Genomic DNA, 22,424 nt, shown 5'->3' with positions numbered 1-22,424 from the left:
CTATAAATATTTCCAACCTTAGTGGTTGGGACAATGATACAATCATGGCCAAAGGATCTAATTAAGGATTACCTAACCATGCAGCCAAATGCACAAACACAATGGAACAAGCTACAAAGACTAACAATAATTGTAGGACTGCAAAATGAAGTGTGAAGTGTTTATAGCTACATTCACAAGAGCTCCGAAGTGATGCAAAATTATAAGTTCATAGCAATTTGTAGGAGATGGGAAATGCGAATTTGAGAATGCTGAATTTTGCAAGAGCTACAAATAATCCTCAGGTTGCTGTCTAGGGGACCCCATACTTACATTTGGATCAATAGGGTATTTTGCAATTAAACATGAGATAAATTGGCATTTGAGCAATGGAGTTTCTTACTCATGGATATGGTGCATTCAAGTTTACACAAGCAAAAGACTGAAATACAGTCGACAATCACTTAAATAACTTCTACAAATATAGTTCATGGAAAAAACATGACCAGCAGCATTCTTGATTGCTTCAGAATCCAAATTAAGTGCTTAATCTCCTTCAACTGTATTTCTTATTCCAATAGTTCTTCAGTTGTCTATTCAATTTATGTATTGCTACCCAAACTGTGCCTTTCCCTCTAGATTGCAGGGAAGTTAGTGTCAATCAAAAAAAATAATGCAATGGAATATACTGATGCACAAAGTCAATTGTGTCCACATAACCCAGCTAGATCTATCATAAAAAGTATAGATGCATGTTGCAGGGCAAACTTCCTAAAATCAGCCTAGATTCTGAGATAAAATATTTAACTACCATCTTTTATTACTAAAGAGATAGATCAAAAATAATGTCACAACATGGACAGAAAGTGGAATCTTTCTGGGCTTCTAGTGAACATTTCTTTAACAAAGCTAATGAAGACATGGCACAAAGTGGCAACAAAAACACTAGGTCTAGTTTTAGATATAAATGTATGAAAGTGCATAATGTCTCTTGATTTTTGTGTGTATCTTGTCAAAAGACCCTTTTGTGAGATTTCTTAGGCTAGCGATTACTGCAATGAATTAGTTATAGTAAGATAGATTCTGGAGGAGTCAACCCATGAATTTGCATTTGTTCATGCATTTTCTTTGCTTGATCTACAAGATCACCTGCTAAAAGGCCATTTATCAGCTTTTCAAATTCTTGGGAATTCAAAGCATGAAGGTTATTTTGCATGGTATCTAAAGCATTTATAGCTTTTTCATGCAGCCCTGCCCTCGAATACATATCACAAAGGCTTACAAGAACTTTGGAGGGCACTTCCCCCATTTGCGTTATCTCCAGGAAAATTTGCTCTGCTTCCTCTACAAAACCCAACTTGCCTAGCCAATCAATTAAAAGAGCTGAAGTAGCAGCCCCTAGCTTGAATCCATCTTTTTCAAGATTCATTAGCAATGATAGTGCTTTGCCAAGCATGTTTTTTTTCTCATATGCATAAACCATGAAATATGTACATTTATCATCTGGCTTGTGGCCAGCCTTCATCATGTTCTCAAAAACAGCTCTAGCCTGGTCTGCGTCACCAGCATGGGCATAAGCTTCAATAAGTAGAGTGCAGGAATTGAGATTTGGTAGAATCCCAGCAAACTGCATAGCATTGAAGACCCTTTGGGCACCAACAGCATTACCTTGCCGAGCAAAAAACTTTAGCAATGCCTTGTAGACCTCTATACCTGCATACATATCCTTTGCTTCCATCTCTCTAATCAAAGACTCTCCTGCTTCAGGCATTCCTACCCTCACATAAGCCATTATCATTGCACCATATGCTTTTTGATCCAGCTGAAGACCAGATAATCTCATCTTATCAAATGTATCTCTTGCCTTTTCGAAATTGCCTGCTTTACTGTACATCCGGATTAATACAGTAAACATAGCTGCATCACAAATGAAACCCCTATCCTCCACTGTCACAAGTATTCTTTCAGCATCTTCCAAATGGCCTTTCACTGCATAGGCATCTATAAGTTTTGTATAATCACGAATGTTGGGTTCGAATGATTCTTCACTAAGAGCAATTTCTGTTATCTGCAATCGCATTCCCATCAGTGGCATTAGTGGAAACAAATCAATCCTGACTGGAAGGCAAATCACTGAATGAGGATAACATCTTACTTCTGATTGGACTATAATGAAGATATATTCTCAAGAATTAATATTCTATAAATATATATGGTATTAATTTCACAAGCAAACTTCTGATTGACTTTAGTTAGTAAAAGTTTGAAACCACAATAAGATAAATCAATGGTCAGCTCCATTACAAAACCCAGAGTCTTAAGTAAAATCTGGTACGATTCCTAATTTGCAAAGTACAATGCTTTTATTTGAATCTAGTTTTTAATCAGTTCAGAGAATAACTATAAAGCTTCTTTTATTTCAAGGACAATTCAAGAAACTTTATTACATGGACTGTTCCAATGTATTTAGTTCTTGCAGTCTCATGGCAAGAAATCAAACAAAGTTACTTGCACAGTCCATGAAATCAAGAGCCATAATGCTATAGCAAGTATATACATTGCTATATAGCTGGTGACTTCTGTACATTGCTAGCTACGGTGGATTCATTCCTAGATCTTGATGAATCAACACTAAGTAGTGATAAATTATGGATGAAAGAATGACTGAAAGGTAATTCACTAGCACAGAGGCATGCTCTTCTCCTGCTATAGCTTCCAATCAAACAAAAACTAAGATCGATGTCCTATACTAACAGAGACTGAATTATCTGATTTTAAACCTGTTTGTAGAGATTGTTGTGACTTGCGTTGGATCTGAATCCAAAGTCTTTACACATATCACCATAAACTCTTCATGTGCTATGTCTGCCATTTGGCAGTCTGTTACTGTTTTTATTTTATTTGTAGCTGTAAAAGGGAGGCTATAGCTTCAAACTGTTCACTGCCTAATTTTGATCATGTCTGCATACAGAAGAATGTATCGATTTTGGCTGTATATTGTGAGATTGTCCTTAAAAGTGAAATAGTTTACCAGCATAAAGACATACAGGGATAGTCCACTGTCCTTATAAACATGATTTACAAAACTCACTATCAGTAACAAATGGTAATCCTGACCAAATGAAAAAACTACATTTGATTTGTTCGTAATTGAATGGAGACTACGAATCAAACAACATGCAAACAACTTGTTGGTAGTGATAAATTTGGTGATCAGATTTATAATTTCAAAATTATCTAATAGTTGCCTAGAATCACCTCTCAAAGAAGAATCAACTCGGTTTAAACCCTAGGTTCAATATGCTTTATTAATGGTGATCTGCTGAATAGATAGATCACGTCAGTGATAGAGAATATGCAGAACAAGGAGTTCGATCTGCTAATAATACCGTATGAATTTTATATACTGGAAGAGGACTATCTTTTCTTATTCTACTAATCAATCTTCATATGGAGGGAGAGATTGATATTAAATACCTAACATGATGCCTGTGCTAAACAACACATCTCTTATCCAATCATCATGTCTCTCCTCCTAGAAGCGAGTATGTATTAATGCGACTAACTACAGAAATGTTAATACATTTAAACAAAGAATCGATTCATGCATTAGTCAATTTACATATTAATAATTATTAATACCATTTTTATCATAACTAAATATTAATTAATTGGTTAACTAAGTTGTCTAATTCCGATTAGACAACTTAGTTGACTCGGTCAAATTGGAAGATTGCTTACCGACGCTAATCTTCAACACTCCCTCTTAGCTAGGGAGGAATCTTACTTAAGATCTGAGTCACATAGGTATCACCTCATTGTGATAGCAAATACCATGGCAAATCCATAGACATCACTTCATGTGATATCCACCATTATGGCTTATCCACGGATATCACCTCACATGATACCTGTTGACGTGTATTTTCTACACAATCATACACAGAATAAAATACCGACAGGCATCTTATCCTCTCTTGAGAAAATAGTCTCTAACTGCTGAAGATCTGCGAAAAGGATCAGTTAGATAGACTCCAAGGTTCTTTTAGTGGGGTCTCCACGTGTGGACAAGCTTTTTAGTGGTATGATGTGATTTGCTGTTTCCTTCAAGGCGTCTTACGGATTCAATGGCTCGAAGATTTTACTAATCTAAAAGGAACTTTCAAAAAAATGGCAAAAGGACAGGGTTTAAGGAAGTCTAATCTAGCCTAACCCTATGAACGACTTAGCATGAATGAGATTTGGCAAGACTCAACCAATTTCAATTTTGCCATAAGATAACAACTCAACTGAAATTAGTGCGATCTTCTAAGGTAATAATGGTGTTCAATGCATCAAAGACCAAGGACACTACTACGAAGGTACATGTCCTAGATGCGAAAATGCTTGAAGGTTAAGGACTCAAAATGTTTTCCAGTCGACCACGCAAAGCGTTCCTACAATCAGCAAGAAGCTAGTGGTTTGGATTGCGAATCCTACCAAATATCAAATCTCATACTTAGTCTTTCAAATTAACAAACTACTTTGATTGAGCGTGATTCAAGTACATCCACCAACCATGAAGATAACTCAAGAAATTTGCAACAAAACACCATAACTTCAATATTTTATTGATTTCCAAGTCATCACATACAACAATTGCTTGAACTTCTCTCTTCAAGACTCAATCTTGCTACAAAATAAAATTGCTTACAACTCTAATCTCTCTATTTCACTCCTTTGGGTGAGAATGGCGGCACAAGTGTAATCGGAAGCGAAGGAATATAAATAAAATGGTTTGAGATAATCAGGACTAATCAAAACTGGCGCTTCTGAAATTGTAGTCTTTATTTCTTCAAATGCCCTTCTGGCTTGTGGAGTCCATTCAACCTTTGCATCTTTCTTTAACATTTCATTCAGTGGTCTGACAATCTCGGCAAATCCGGTAATGAACTTTCGGACGAAGTTGATCTTGCCGAAAAATGATTTGAGCTCTTTCTTGCTTGCTGGCAAATTGATAGTAGATATGGCCTTCACTCTTTCAGGATCAATAGATATTCCTTTCTCTGAAATGACATGTCCTAAAAGCTTTCCTTCTGTGACTCCAAATATGCATTTCTTTGGATTAAGGGAGACACCGTATCTTCTACATCTTTGGAAGACTCTTCTCAAATCGTCCACATGATCTTCTCTCTGCCTAGAGAAAACTGTGATATCATCCATATATATAATAATGCTTTTACCAATTAAATCTCTGAAAGCGATATCCATAGCTCTCTGGAATGTGGCCCCGGCGTTTATGAGTCCAAAAGGCATTCTCTTATAGGCAAATGTTCCCCATTTGGTAGTGAAAGCAGTCTTTAGTCGATCTTCAGGTTCGACTAGGACTTGATTGTATCCTGAATATCCGTCTAGGAAGGACATCATCTGTGATCCATTGACGATCTGCAATACTTCATCTAATGATGGGAGCGGATAGTTATCTTTCTCTGACGCTCTATTGAGATTTCTAAAATCAACACACAATCTGATCTCTCCATTTTTCTTTCTAACAGGTACCAGGTTGGCGACCCACGTCGAATGTCTTACTGGGAAGATGATTTTAGCTGTGAGTAACTTCTTCACTTCTTGGTATATTAGTGGTTCCAACAAAGGATTGACGGGTCTTTGTCTTTGCCTGAATGGCTTGCTTCCTGGCTTCAACGGGATTGTGTGAGTGATAATCGCAGTGTCGTAGGTCTTAAGATCTTCATAGCTCCATGCGATGACATCTGGGAAGTCCCTCATGCTCTTTAGGATTCCATCTTTTTCAGTCGCTGTGCAGGACTTTCCAATGAAAACATTTTTAACTTGTGTCTCATCACCTAGATTGATCGCGTCACACATATTGCCTCCTATGCTGTGATTCTTCTTTTCTTTCAACTTGTCAGGATCAAAAATCCTTTCTAATTCAACCATTCCTTTCGGAATAGTGTTTGTCTTTAAGTTCAGGACTCCTTCGACATCGAACTCAGCTTCACCTACTTCATCTTCATCTATGATCTGTGTTAAGAAGACGTCCGTGCTGGTTAGGAAGTCTAGAATGTGCTTGTCGTCTTCGAAAACTTGAAAATTGGTAATGTTATCTGGGACCGAAGGGACTGATATTAACTCGATTGTAAACTTCTTTAATCCTTCCATTGCTAATGGAATCAATGAGCTCGCGGCCTGTGCAAGTGAATTGGCCACTTGATTCTGATGTCTATAAATTGAATTGATATTGAAAGCATCGAAACTTTCAATTAGATCCCAGACTCGATTTCTGTACTTAGTTAGCCTTTTGTCATGGCAAACATATTGCTTCCTGATTTGCCTTACTGCGATTTCTGAGTCTCCATATACTTGCAGTATCTTTGCCCCCTTTTGGATGGCTAATAATAATCCATGAACCAAAGATTCATATTCCGCTACGTTGTTGGTGCAAGGGAACTGCAATCTGTGAGCGGCAAGGTATGTTTCTCCCTTAGGACTAATCAATTCATATCCGGCTCCGGATCCTTGTTTGGACTTAGATCCGTCGAATCTTAACGTCCATATTTGATTTTCTTGATTGTTTGTTTCTGGACTTTCATGACTTTCATCTGTTGTATCGGACGAAACTTCATCTTCCACAGAACTCTCGGTCTCTGTAGAGCTTTCATCTTCTGAATCTTGAATTTCTTCTATAATTGGTGTCTGTGGGACCCTTTTGTATACTTGTTCCAATGCGGTCTGGCATAAAGCACAAGATAATTCTGAGTGGACGGCATTGTGAATTCTACACCAATTTGGAAGGAGCAAATCTCGGACAGATGCTAGATTGCCAAGTTGCACACTTTGCTGGATGTTTCTTTGTACAAACCTTCTGAAGTTTTCAAACATGCCTTCGTCCTCTTGATCGGATCCTTGATCGCTTTCAATGACTATCTCCGTTGATTCCATGACCTCCTGCTGGGTATTTTCATCTTGTATATCTTGTATCATCAAGATCTCCTCCACTTTTGGCTTGTATGTTCCTAGGTCGGACTCTAAAAATAGGACTTCATTGTCTTCCCCATATTCAGTTATCATCAACCTCAACCTTGGGGTGCTATCAATCTTAATCTGGTTCGGGACTCCTCTCCATGGTAGCCACATGTGTGCGAAATCGGTCGATACATATCCATTCAACTTTCGGGACCAATCTCGACTCAGGAGCATTCCATATGAGTCTGGAATATCCACCACTGATATATCTATAAAATTCTGGACTCTTGGGTCTGCGGCCAATTGCATGTGAATGTTGTTCAACTCTCCCATGACTGGAACTTCTGTCTTGTCAAGCTGAGTGACTTTTCTCTTGGTAGGTGCGGGAGTTATTCCAAGTCTTTGACAAACGGCTAAAGGCATCACGTTGTTTGAGGCTCCGGAATCATAAAGGCAATTGTGTAATAGCTTTCCAAATATTCTGACTGATAACAGGAACGGGGCCGGTTCGTCTTTTCCTTGAGAAGGAGCTGAATTTTCTTCACTTGATTCTTGATGTTTAACTTGATTAATCTTCGAGTGATCTTCCTTCGCTGGGCTCTCCTCTTTCGAGTGACTGGCTTTGCTTGTAGATTTATCCCTCTTTACAATATCTTTCTTGATTGCGACTTCCTTTTCGGGAAGAACCAAGTTAGTAGTGAGGTTCTCTTTGACTATAGGCTGAGCTTTCTTGGTCTCGCCTCTTTTGAGTAATACTTTTCCTTCCAACATATCTTCCTTTTTAGCTGGGAAGGTTATAGTTTGGACCATGCACTCATTTTGTTCGGGTTGTTCTTGAGAATCGGCCTCCTCTTGAGTCATATTGATAGTGGCTTGAACACTTGACCTTGTTGCACTAGGTTCACTCAAACTATTGATCACCGCCTCTTTAATTTCAGACACTTTGAGCAACTCGTAGAGTGGAAGGCTTATCTTGACTTTCTTAAGTTCATCTAACACCAAGGCGGCCAATCTTTTCATTTCATTTCCCGCGGGAGGTGAAATATTTCTTTGTCTGTATTCTTGAGTGTTTAGTGGATATTCAGGGACGTTACTAGCTTGGGGATCTGGCAGAGTTGAAAAATTGTTTGGAGGAATCGATGTAGTTAAAGGTTCAGGATTTCTCTGATTCCTGTGATAAACTCTTTGGTTTGCACCTCCTGACGATTGGTGGAACACTTCCTTTATTCCCTCTACTAAGACACTGTCGTTCAATGGTGGGAAATAGTATTCTGAATCCTCTACAGGTCCATTTGCAGATGCTGGCGGAAACTGAGATCCTGGTGGCACCATCGGTCCATTGGCCGATTCTGGAGGAAATCTCCCAGTTTGCACTTGATTAACTTCTTCTTGTGAATATCTGCAGGTTTCAACGATCATGGCTTGACCATACTGCGTGGTTGGAACAATTTCGTACCCTGTGGTAGGAGGATTTTCAGGTGGATTGGTAGTACGCATCTCCTGTTGGAAAATGTCGGCTGCAATTTTGAACTCAGGACACTGCAACTCGGAATGCTGGTTCGTGTTGTGGAGTCTGCACCAACTGGACAAGGCTGCTTCGGCTAAAAACACTTTGCTCGAAGAGGGGTTCTCTTGACTTTGCGCATTTGGTGGATTGTCCAAAGGCGTCACCACATTTCCATTGTTTGGAGCTGTATTCCATGGTCTTCTTTGGAAACCTTGATTATTATTTCCTTGATAATTGTTTCTGAATCCTTGATTATTATTCCCTTGGAAATTTTGGTTGTTCGTGTGTTGGCCATGGTTGGCCCTCTGCATGCTCTGGAGTTGATTATTCTGGTTCCTCAGGTGAGTTACCTCGGTTGACAGCCTCTTGACTTGTGTCGACCTTGAACTTTGGAGGAACGACCTTGAACTTGCGTAGGGAGTATTATCATTATTGTATCGCCCTGGTCCCTTGGAGAGGGACAGGAGCGATCCTTCCCTTGTGGCTTTCATCTCACTTTGCCATGCTCCAAGTTTATATTCAACGGACTCGTCCTTCTTTACTCTATTCGTCCATGCCTCGACATCATTTGTAACTTTGCAAGAAAAGCAATTATATCAAAAATCGCTCTGGTCCCTTCCTGAGGGACAGGAGCGAACTAGGCATTTAACACTGTTATGGACGTCCCAAAAATCTTCAATTTATATTCAATGCGTTCACCTCATGTTTTCCCTTGCTTTTGAACGTAAACTTGCCTTGACCCTTGTCTGGATTTTGCAAAATGAAGGAAATCGCTCTGGTCCCTGGGAAATTGGGTTGCACTACTTGATTCAATCCTTCATTCGGCAACACCATCGTACTTCATGATCATGTTTGCAATATTTTTCTCTTTTCAAAATCTTCGGACTTCGAACTTTGAAACTAAAGAGCCCCTCCCTCTAGCGCCAATTCTGTTGACGTGTATTTTCTACACAATCATACACAGAATAAAATACCGACAGGCATCTTATCCTCTCTTGAGAAAATAGTCTCTAACTGCTGAAGATCTGCGAAAAGGATCAGTTAGATAGACTCCAAGGTTCTTTTAGTGGGGTCTCCACGTGTGGACAAGCTTCTTGACTTGCTCAATCAATTCTTTCATTTCATCTTTTTCTTCTTGTGTCCTTGACAAATTTGTAGCGTTTTGCAGGTACACAGGTTGAGCGGGTGGGGCTTGAGAAATTGGAGCTCCTGGGTGAAGGACCAACTGATTTGCCGGCTGTACGTTGGGATATGTCGCTTGCGGGATTGGATTCATGACTGGAGTTTGGTTGGCCAAGGCTGTGCCAACTGCTTGCATCTGGTTAGGTGCTGCGACGGGTCCCATATGTAGTAGTGGTCCAGTGATGTTTTGTCCCATGTGCTTACTCACTTCAATGGCTCTTGTATAGGCCGCATTTAGATCATTCGGAGTTGGATGTGTCCTTACGAACATAGCTGTGAGATGATCTAAGGCTCCATAGTAAATTTCCCTTGGATCTGCAATAAGATAAGGAGGACGTAACATTGTGTATGCTCGGTGAAATCTGTCGTTGAAGGAAGTAATAGGTTCATGCTCTCTCCTTCGAACCTCAACAAATTGTCTGTATAACTCTGCTGGTGTAGTTGGGATGCCAAATTTGGCAATGAATGCGTCTTTCATCGCGTCCCAAGTCCTGATGGACCCTGTAGGCAAATGAATAAACCAAAAGTATGCCTCTTCTCCCAATGAGTAGGGAAAAAGCCTACATGCCACATCTCCATATTCAATTTGTCTGTTACGAAGAAGGTCCTCGAACATCTTGATATGATCTTCTGCCGTGCGATGGAAATCACTAACATTGAACTTGGAACAAAAGTGTTCTGGATTCTTCGGCATATCATGATAAACTGCAAATTCCAATGGTGATGGATTGTTGACTAGCCACGTCGCACCATTAAGTACATGAGGAGGAGGAGGTGGAGGTGGAGCACGTTGAGCCATTGTATTCCTTGAAACTGAACTTGATGAACTAGCTTGGCTCTTTGTTTGTGAAATTGCCTGGATACTAGATTGGATCGCCGCTTGGACTTGTTCTTGAAGAACTTGTGATGACTCAGGAGATCCTTCCAATCTTAGTTCGAACTCTTTGGGAGTGTCCTCTCTTTTAGCTCGCTTCGCCTTAGAAGTAAATTGAAGTTCGCTTAGATCTTTGATGCCTGGTGTGGACCTCAACAACCTTTGATGTTTCTCGGGTGAGAAAGAACCAATGCGATCCAGCGTGAAGTCTTGCAAGGATTATTGTGGGTTCCTTTGATTGCGAAGATCTCTAGCTATGACCCTTTGATGTTCTTCGGCTATATCTTCCTCTTGCTCTAAGATGATTCTGGCTCTGTTATATTCGACTTGACTTCTCCTTGCGTTCCAAGCTACTTGATTCAATTCGGAAATGATGTCTTCTTGGGTATTGCCTATTTGCAAATTGGGTTGCACTACTTGATTCAATCCTTCATTCGGCAACACCATCGTACTTCATGATCATGTTTGCAATATTTTTCTCTTTTCAAAATCTTCGGACTTCGAACTTTGAAACTAAAGAGCCCTCCTTCTAGCGCCAATTCTGTTGACGTGTATTTTCTACACAATCATACACAGAATAAAATACCGACAGGCATCTTATCCTCTCTTGAGAAAATAGTCTCTAACTGCTGAAGATCTGCGAAAAGGATCAGTTAGATAGACTCCAAGGTTCTTTTAGTGGGGTCTCCACGTGTGGACAAGCTTTTTAGTGGTATGATGTGATTTGCTGTTTCCTTCAAGGCGTCTTACGGATTCAATGGCTCGAAGATTTTACTAATCTAAAAGGAACTTTCAAAAAAATGGCAAAAGGACAGGGTTTAAGGAAGTCTAATCTAGCCTAACCCTATGAACGACTTAGCATGAATGAGATTTGGCAAGACTCAACCAATTTCAATTTTGCCATAAGATAACAACTCAACTGAAATTAGTGCGATCTTCTAAGGTAATAATGGTGTTCAATGCATCAAAGACCAAGGACACTACTACGAAGGTACATGTCCTAGATGCGAAAATGCTTGAAGGTTAAGGACTCAAAATGTTTTCCAGTCGACCACGCAAAGCGTTCCTACAATCAGCAAGAAGCTAGTGGTTTGGATTGCGAATCCTACCAAATATCAAATCTCATACTTAGTCTTTCAAATTAACAAACTACTTTGATTGAGCGTGATTCAAGTACATCCACCAACCATGAAGATAACTCAAGAAATTTGCAACAAAACACCATAACTTCAATATTTTATTGATTTCCAAGTCATCACATACAACAATTGCTTGAACTTCTCTCTTCAAGACTCAATCTTGCTACAAAATAAAATTGCTTACAACTCTAATCTCTCTATTTCACTCCTATCTGACTATTCGACTATTAACTATTATCAAATGAAATGAAAAATGGGGGTATAAATAGCATCCCCAGTTACAATGAAAGGTCCAGATTGAAAGTAAATCAATGGACAAGATCATGACACCTAAACCCTAATTAGGGTTTGTTACAAATGATCTCCTTTTTACTGAGCAATATTAAATACATAGCCAAATATTAAATTCGGCACAAAAATCTAGGAGGTATCAACCAATGAGAAATAAGATGTCATATCATCTGTAACAACCTTTCATCTAGAATCTTATTCCCTTTCCAATTCTCTTTCTTAGCATATGCAATGAATTTTGTCACGATTCCTTGGATTTCTGTGCTTGGAATCTCGGGAAGATTCTTGATACTCTCTTCTAAGTGGATAACCTGATCAAATGCATCTAGAAGAGTTGTGTCCCAAGTAGGTTCAAGTTCCTTTGTTCTATCAATCAGGAGCATGGTGGCATACATCTGATCATACTGCTCATCTGTAACATCTGCGTCCTTGCGAAAGATGATCGTGATTCTATCCTCAAATTCTTGTAAATCCACATCTGTCTCGACCTCGATCCTTCTGCCAAGAATGGTACGAAGTACCTCAAATACTCTGTCCTGGATCGGATTGATCACCTCCTCAACTTGACCACATCTAACACTGATGTCCTCGAAGAGAACACTCTTTATATGGAGTAAGGTTGACCACTGAAACAAACTGTGAGAATCACCTTCCAAGATCCTCTCTTGTGCTAAAATTCTTCTGGATGTGTGTCTTATAACTTTCAAGACAGGGATGACAACGTCCTTGGTATGGGCAAATGCAGCTACTGTTGCCATCAATTTGTGAATAATCTCAAGAACTTGGATAGCCTGATGGGTGATCTTCGACATCCTTGTAACAAACTCAATGGCCACCGTGTGAGATCTATCCATCCAACCACATGTACGCTGGACCAGGTTCCTGAATCTTTCTGCTTCATTGATTGATTGAAGGGGTAATGCCTGCAATGGTGATCTAACTGGATCCTGACGTCCCAAAGGTTCATTGATGTGACTGAAATATGTCCTCCATGCACCGACCTCTCTCTCAAGCTTTCTATTCTTTTCCACTTCTTCTCTAAGCTTGTCCTTCAATGCCTCAAATGTGTCGGTGGCATCATCTAAAGTCTGCTCTGCTGTGGATGGTCCTAACTCAATAGTCTGTATATGATAGTCTTCTGCTAGGATTTCACCCTCATATTTGTCTGCTGCCGGTGTAGCTATCTGCAGTTTTCTAGATCCAGTCTCATCTCGAATCATCTTGGACATCTTTGTAGCCTTCTTCTTCTCTGTTGTCATATGTGAACGCCCAACAAGGCTCTCTAAATCAATTGCACTGTCCTCGTCCTCAATTACGATCACCTTAGTCAATCTTTCCTTCAACCAATCTGGGATATTTGATCTTGTCTCTTGAACTTGAATCTCTTTATGTACTATTTCTTCTTGTCTGGGAGGAGATGTTACTTCATTATCATTATCTAAATCATAGTCTTGGAGAGATCCATCGGATGAAACATGCTGCACCTGTTCTTCCTCCTGTCTGTCATTCTGTACCATCGATTCCATGGACTCTTCCACTCGAACTGTTCTATCCTCTGGTCTGGAAGAAGTACCTGGTGTTTGATCTTTGTTGGCACCTTGCTTTTTCTTGGAAGACTCTTTCTTTTCTGATCTTTCCTTTCTCTTCGAACCTCTCGAATGGAGATTGCCCTCACTGGCACATCGAAGGTTACCTTCACTTGAATTCCTAGGATTAGGATTGCCTTCACTAACACTGGCTCCACCCTCGGCTGGCTTTTCTTCCAAAGTAAAAGACATAGCTATGCCCTGTTCTCTCAACTTCTGATGTTGAACGTCTACCCATCTGCGAGTACAAGACAAGACTGGTGCCATCAAATCATCTAAATCCACGGCCTCGGGCTCATTCCAATTCAAACTTATTGTTTTGCTTTCTCTATCATATGAAGATTGGATGTGCCTGCCGTTGTCCTGAGCTTGGTCGGCTACTCTGTAAATCTTACATTTCCTGATGAAATCCAAAGGCAATCTAGAATGTATCTTTCGTTTCACTTCGAGATCATCTAGGAGATTCATCATAAAATCTTCAATCTGGTACTCATGTCTAAATCTTCTGCCGACCGTCTCCTCTAAATGTCCATGAGGATCAAAACTATTCCTCCAAGCAAAAGATGAAAAAGGATACAAGGCTAACTCCTTCTCTGCGTCATCCATGGCTGAGACATTAGGACATACCTCAACTGAATTACCCAAAATAATAGGTACCTGAACTCCATTCTGATGTCTGTGTCTGAATGCCTTCACATATGCTGCCAACTGCCTTGTTACTTCAAGTAACACAATTCTGTCTGTCGGGTACCTCGGCAACATGTATGGAGGTAAAGGACATCCATACACTCTAATGTAAGTGAACTTGGGAAACTGAATGAACCAAGCACCGTACCTCTTGATGAATTCCTGGGCATCCTGAGATAATCTGTTGTGAATCCCTCCTTGCAACGTCCTTGTGATGTTCATCGTGAAAGTATCATTAATTAGCTTGTAGTTCTTCCCTGGTGGATGATGCAAGTAGGTATAGGATTCACAAACTCTGACCTCGCCGGGTCCTCTTCCAATCACTCCTCTGTGAGGTAGTCCTGCGTACTCAACGCTCCTGATTAAGGCATAGATGACGTATGAACTCATGTGGAAGGACTTAGTAGCCCTGAGTCTTCTCAACTGTACGTCCAAGCAATGGCTAATTATCCTAGCCCAATGTATTGTACCCTTTCCTTGAACAATCACCTGGATGAAGTAAAACATCCATTTCTCAAAATAGAAGGCATGAGGTGCTCCTGTGACTCTGTTGAGCATGGTAATCAAATCTCTGTACTCCTCTTGGAAATCAATCCTGTGTGGTGTGTTCGGTACTTTGCTCAGACGGGGACGACTCTTAAGTAGCCAGTTCTTGTTGATTATGCTTAGGCAAGCATCTGGATCATCATCGTACACTGATCTGGCTCCTTCAATGCTTTTGTATATCATGTCCCTGTGCTCTGGAAGATGGAAGGCTTCACTTATGGCTTCCTTTGAAAGGTACGCCAAAGTGTTTCCCTCATTGGACACAATTGTCCTGGACTGTGGATTGTAGTGACGGGCACACTCGATCATCAACTCGTGGCACTGAATAGCTGGAGGAAAGCCGGCCGCCTTAATGATGCCACTCTCTATTATTCTCCGGGCGACAGGTGATGGCTTGCCGATGTAAGGGACCTCCCGGAACTTCTTCGTGCTAAAGTTCCCCAAGTTTGTATCTCCAATGTTGCTCCACTTCGACACGATCTTGGTCTCCACTTCCTCGGTCTTCTGATCTTCTTTCATGAGAGCCGAGCGACTGGTGGATGCTTCCGCCTTTGGGGTCGCCATGCCTACACAACATTTCATTATAAGAAATAGATTTTGCAATAAATAGCGTAAATAAGAGATATAAATTTTAGGAAACCTCATGATAAGTCTCTAGAGTTATCATTTCCTAAAATACAACGATTGAGCCAAGAGATTCAAAATTCAAAATTCCAAAATTTGAAATATGACGATGAATGAATAAAGCAATAATAATAAATCGTCATACCTTGATAGAGAGCTAACTCTAAAATGCAAAAAGGAAATTTGCCTAGGCAAAATTGAGGTATAAAGTAATCTTCAATATGATCTCCTCAAAATTGACTTCGCCACCTCTGGAGAGAATGTGATCTTCAATTATCGCCTTGGACGTGGTCTTAAATGAATCTTCAAGTTCGCACAAATAAATCTCCAAGTCTTTAGCAAATTCGCCTTAGGCGTGGTCTTCAAATTCGCACCACCCTTGGTCTTCAACGTAATTCGCACTTTATACTTGATGATATTAGCGCCACCTTTGGTCTTCAATGCAATTCGCACTCCACACTTCAAGCACGCTTCGCACCACCTTGGGAATGTCTACGCCACCTTGGATAATATTCGCACTATCCTTACTTCTTCTCAATTCGCATGAAGGAAGGTAAAATAATAATGTAGACAATAATAATTCCACTCCCCTTATATAGCGCATTCATCCTTCACCCCTTAGGCCGACTTGATAAAAATAAAACCATTTTTTTAAATGATTTGCAATGAAATGACAAGGCCGACCCCCTTAAATGAGCGCTCAAATCGATTTTTTATTACTTAAATAATTAACTATTAATGCCTTGCGTTTTTTTTTTTAAATTGAGAATTTCGATTTTAAATAAAGGCAAAAAATAATTAATAAGAGATAACGCCATATTAAATGCCAAATAAAAATGGATTTTCAATTTTTTAAATTGATTTAGCATTTAAAGAAAATTTGAATTGTTTAATTTGGCGCCAAAAATATGAAAATAAAGGGACGTACCTTATCGCTCTGGTCCCTTGGAGAGGGACAGGAGCGATTCACCATCTTTGGCATGATTCTTGCATTTTCAACGTTCAACTCCTTCATTTCCACGTCCCAAATCGATCATCTGGTGGTCCTTCGAACTTGAATTTCTTTCTTGTGCGAGCAAATGCATCTTATGACCATTATCGCCCTGGTCCCTTGGAGAGGGACAGGAGCGATCCTAAGGTTTTTGCTTGAAATTCTCCATTTTGGTACGATCCTTTCCTTGTATCATCTTCCAGATGCCATTTAAAACCCCGTGCGTCCTTGTCTTAACGTGATTTTCAAAGAATATCATGTGTTTTGTCTAACATCGCCCTTGTCCCTTGGAGAGGGACAGGAGCGATCTCCATGTCTTCACGTTCATCTTGTATCTTTGACCTTCGAACTTCCATTGTAAGGCGAATAACACCTATGCTCGTGTCTTTTGCGCTCATTCCATTTGTCTTCATTATGTGTTTGGACGTATTAAAGGGACCATCGCCCTTGTCCCTTGGAGAGGGACAAGAGCGATCCATTATTTCTCCTTGATCTTGGCGACTTTTAAACTTCGATCTCCTTTGCAACGTCCTTCAAACGTCGTCCTTCGTACTTCCTAACCTCGCTTCGCCTTGATCTTTGATGTTATAAAGATCATCGCTCTTGTCCCTTGGAGAGGGACAGGAGCGATCCATGTTTTTTCTCCATTTTGAGCTCAAGTTGGTAACGTTTAACCTTGGTTCATTGTTTATTGCCTTCGAAATAACGTCCTTTACCTCGTCCGTCCTCGCCTTGACTTGCCTTTGAAGGAGTGTGAGTGTAATTAATAGCATCGCCTTGGTCCTTGTCCAAAGGACAGGAGCGATATGGGGCTTTTACATTATTTGGCGATGTTTAGACGTTCAAACCCTTGCAAATTATCTTCAAAACGATGCCTTGGACCATATGCTATCTTAAGACGTCTTGACTTAGCTTGATCTTGAAGCAAAACAAGGAATCCAAAGCAAATCGCCCTGGTCCCTTGGAGAGGGACAGGAGCGATTTGGTCAATATAGGTCATTCTCCTTCGTTTTTGCATCTCAAATTATATTCATTTGGCAAAGCATCTTCCCTTGGACGTCCTCAAATCATTAAGTTTTCAAAATCTTGCAAGGACAAGGCGAAATTTGAATTGTAGCTCCGGTCCTTCACTGAGGGACAGGAGCGATTTTCCTCCTGGAGGCATTTCTGTGCTCACGAAAATCTTCAATTTATATTCAATGGAAAGATCTTGTCGTTCTCCATCACTTCAAACGTAAAATTTGTCTGGACTCTGCAAGGATGATGAGATATTTGAAAATGAGCTCCCGTCCTTCACTGAGGGACAGGAGCGATTTTGCTCCTACAGGCCAAAATAACAAGATTTTTCACATTTTAACACTTCACGAGGCGAAAACAAATCAATTCCAATGCCCAGGATCAAAATTCAAAAAAGTCAAAATTTGGTCAAAATATTCAATCGGACAAAAATTCACATTGACGGCCAACACTTAGACAAATTTAAGCTCTGCATGAACATTCCAATTGAAAATTAGACCATTTTGGCGAATTCATTGCATTCAAAATTTTCATTCTAGAAAAGGAAGCTCAAAAGCTCTCAAAAACGACTGGATTTTGGCTTGAAAAGGCAAAATTTAAAACCCTAAGGCTTGGCCCTAAATCCAGACAACTAACTAACTAACAAAACCCTAAAAACGAAGGCGAAAACGAGCGAAAAACGAGCAAAAAGAGGGGGTCCCCATTTGCGATGGGGCGATGTGTGAAATGGTCACAACAATACCCACCATAGAGATCTCTTCAAATAATATCCACCATTATGGCTTATCTATAGATATCACTTCACATGATACCCACCATTATGGCATATCCATAGATATCACTACATGGCATGTCCACCGATTTCACGTCACATGAAATCCACCATGAATATCTCTTTATGTAATATCCACCATTATGGCTTATCCATGGATATCACGTCTCATGATATCCACCATTATGGTATATCCATAGATATTACTACTAGAGATATAAACCATTATGACATATCCATAGATATCACGTCCCATGATATCCATCATAATGGTATGATCAATCAATATTGTAAGATCATCACCTTACGATAATGATCAGATGTACAAGTGTTCACTATTGAGAGATCGTCACCTCACAATAATGTTCACAGAGGCTCATCAACCACTGAACCAAAATTGTCATGGAGTCACACACATGACATCCACCATGAACCATATCAGAGGGTGTAGATAAGGGCTTTCTCCTTAAGTCTCTCTCAAAGAGAAATGCAATCACAAGAGTTTACACTTTAAAACATCTTTTGAAAAGAAGAATACATTAGTGAATAGCATACCTTTCCACCATGTCTCTAACATAGTGATACCTGATCTCCACATGCTCTGACCTTCATGAAATACAAGGTTGGAGTCTGCATCACTCTTGATGTATTCCAAGCTCACCAAGTATTCATCTATCCAGGAATATCATGATCTAGAAGTCAGCATAAAGGCCTTCCAGCCTACATAAATGGGACTCCATCTCATGAATCATAGTCCTTTGACTGATCACTAGAGAAACCATCTTGACATGGTCCACTCCCTCTGAACTAATATAACCAATATCCTCGGATATCAATAGAAGCACATCCTCTTAGCTGCTCCCTCTATCACGGAAGCATCCTCTGCTCACATGGTTCAAATCATGGAAGATATCTTTCTTAAGGAGACTCATCATCTAGTATGATCCTCATACAGTTGGAAGTGCTAGATCCAAAACCACCATGGATCTACTGTCATAAGATCAAGGCCTAGGCAGGAATATGATCATCTTGAGATTTAGAACAAAATCCCCTTTCAGTATGCTCCCTCTCACTGAGAGAGCCCTCTTGTCTCAATCTTGGCTTTGTAACCCTAGATGCTATCATTACCAGCACAAGTGCCTCTATGGCTTTCACAAGTGAATTGTTGCACCTCTGCAGGTAGATATTTGTTTTATAAAAAAATGGAAATGCAAATCTCAGAATCTCCACTAAAGTCCTCTGCATATTCCTCCTGAATTTTGATCTCTTCATCACAAATAGAACTTCAAAACTCTATAGCCTGAAAAGCAACAAACTGTGATTCTAAAGATGTCCTAAATGTAAGGGACAAATTTCTCATAGTAAATTGAAGAAATTTAAAACACAAGATATCCAAATGTAGGTGTCGTAAGCGAACATCTATTGACAAAGTTGTTTCACAAATAACACGCATAATGTAATTGCATGAATTAACAAAAAGACTACATATTAAATTCATGAACATTATTCAACCATGAAATACTTATCTCTTTATTGATTCCGATGCAACCACTTTACTTTTCCTGAAAATGCAAAGGAAATCCATTCCAAGGATGCACTAAAGTCTGAATTGTCTGCTGCTCCAAAGAGTGATGTTTCATTTAAGAGTCACGTCCCTTTGAGAGAATCTTTCATTATTCTTTAATAATTATTAACTATTCTTTGCCTGATCGCACTCTTCTAATGATAAAATATGAATCCACTTGTAAAATCCCCATATGGGATATACAATTATTTTATCATATCTTTCTCTCATTTGATAATGGGAATAAATGTACCCCTTGCATTCCACTAAGGACAAGATGCTACTGCCTGTAATTTAATAACAGTTCTGATCTGATTTGATCTGATCTAATCGATGGTTATCTTCATCGATGCTTTGAATCCTCTTTATTTCACTGATTGGAGTTATATATTCTGGTCGTTCCTTTAAAGTATGCAAATAAAGGTGTTGAACCTGCATCTTATACCCCTTCAATCTAAAAGTTGGCAACCTTTGCATTCGATGAGTCAGCCCAATTCATTACCCAATTTTTACATAATTATCGATTTGCTTGACCAAGGAGTTGTAATCGTTGTTACTATTAGTTCTTGTGATCACTCCCCTATAATACATGTCTTATTATAACATACTCTGTAATGCTCAATGTGCTATGCCTTAACGATTCTTTGCTTTCTCAATTATCACTGACTAATCATGCGATTAGCATCCTCTCTTCATTTATTTCCCCCATCTGAATACGTATATCACAGCATTGAATATATGTATCGCATTTCTTGTTGTTGATGGTACGGCTACCTCATAGATGCATCAGTGGCTCATTGTTTGACCATCAACCTTCTCCAAATTGGTTGCTCCTCTGTACGTACAATACTAAGACCATTCGAAAAGTTTTAAGAGATCGCTGCATTGTGTTTTGGTCATTGCTCGATTATAACAATATCACCTTTATCATTGTTCCACATTTCCTTTTGTAAATCGATCCCTCCATGTTATTCATCGTTGTTTTGGTCTTCCATGGTTTAACGACACCTACGGAACACGATGCTTGGTGTCTATGAATTCTATCGGAAGTATTCTCTTGATAGCAATTACGCAGAAGAATATTACTTCTGACTTGATCAGTATTGTCACCTTATAGACTTGCTTGGTTTGTGGATGCAAGCCACGAACATAGAATGTCTACCTCAATACAACTCTCCATCATTAATTTAATCGCCGAGTTTGGAACTAAGTCGCTGCTATCCTCAACTTGTTTAATCGATGTATTAGCAGATGCAGTCGCTGCCTTTTATCATTCTCTCAGATTGCTCTATTAATAAATAGCACCAGTAAGATCCCAAAGACCGACCTGCTTTAATACCATGATAAACTTGGTGATCAGATTTATAATTTCAAAATTATCTGATAGTTGGTCTAGAATCACCTCTCAAAGAAGAATCAACTCGGTTTAAACCCTAGGTTCAATATGCTTTATTAATGGTGATCTGCTAAATAGATAGATCACGTCAGTGATAGAGAATATGCAGAACAAGGAGTTCAATCTGCTAATAATACCGTATGAATTTTATATACTGGAAGAGGACTATCTTTTCTTATTCTACTGATCAATCTTCATATGGAGGGAGAGATTGATATTAAATACCTAACGTGATGCATGTGCTAAACAACACATCTCTTATCCAATCATCATGTCTCTCCTCCTAGAAGCGAGTATGTATTAATGCGACTAACTACAGAAATGTTAATACATTTAAACAAAGAATCGATTCATGCATTAGTCGATTTACATATTAATAATTATTAATACCATTTTTATCATAACTAAATATTAATTAATTGGTTAACTAAGTTGTCTAATTCCGATTAGACAACTTCGTTGACTCAGTCAGATTGAAAGATTGCTTACCGACGCTAATATTCAACAGGTAGATCATCTCCAATCTATCTTGTGAAACTTCTGAAATAAGGATTCAAATTTTTAGTTCCTCAACAGTTTCATACAACATGCTCATGTAATATTAATTAACAATAACACCGTATCACATGTTCTATTATCCAGCTCCTCTCCATCCTAAAAGAGACTCAAACCGCCTATAAATCAAGTTTCTGTATTTAGTCCTAGCAATGCTAGACAAGAGCTAACAGAATGCAATAACGACATTTCATCCACAGATTCATAGTTTAAAAACTGCAAAATTAGAAAAGGTGATATGATCAACATCAGTCCTCATATGGATGGATACATATTAATGTGGAAGTAAATCATAAACAAGGGATATGGGATTGCATTTAAAATAAGCTTTTAACTTTCAGAACATAAACTGATAACAATCACAAGACAAGGAAACAAACAAAGCAGACAAGCACCTCTCACTGATGACAGTCCTAGAGAGGAGGACAATTTGCACCTCAAAGCCTGCCTCTTGATTGCAAAAGGTTTTAGTGCATGTAGTCCCATACAACCCTTCATTGTCTCACAATTATTAGCAATGTGGAGATAAACTCACATAAACAACGTTGAGTTTTTTTGACACAAGTTTTTTAATAAGTAAATAGATAGCCCGATTAATATGGAACTAATTCCTTAACAAGGGGTATGCAGCCTATTCAGAACAACCTTGTGAAGAGGCAGTCAACACTACTAGATGATTGTTGATATCTCATTTCTATAAGGAACTTCACAGCTTCATGAACGGACAATAGGCATGTTCACATGGTTATCC

General features: G+C 39.3%; 1 protein-coding gene across 1 annotated transcript in view; it reads right to left on the bottom strand.

Annotated features, from left to right (window-relative positions):
- Positions 1-910: 910 nt before the first annotated feature.
- The window catches only part of LOC131070715 (pentatricopeptide repeat-containing protein At1g01970), a 76,838-nt gene continuing 55,324 nt past the window's right edge, over positions 911-22,424 (bottom strand). Inside the window, exon 2 of the mRNA XM_058006320.2 lies at positions 911-2,047. Coding sequence (XP_057862303.2) covers positions 1,046-2,047 — 1,002 coding nt within the window. The 3' untranslated portion in view covers positions 911-1,045. The remainder of the gene's footprint in view (positions 2,048-22,424) is intronic.

The sequence above is a fragment of the Cryptomeria japonica genome, chromosome 6 (genome assembly GCF_030272615.1).
Source record: "Cryptomeria japonica chromosome 6, Sugi_1.0, whole genome shotgun sequence".
Taxonomy (NCBI): Eukaryota; Viridiplantae; Streptophyta; class Pinopsida; order Cupressales; family Cupressaceae; genus Cryptomeria; species Cryptomeria japonica.
This window is presented reverse-complemented; position numbering and strand designations above follow the sequence as displayed.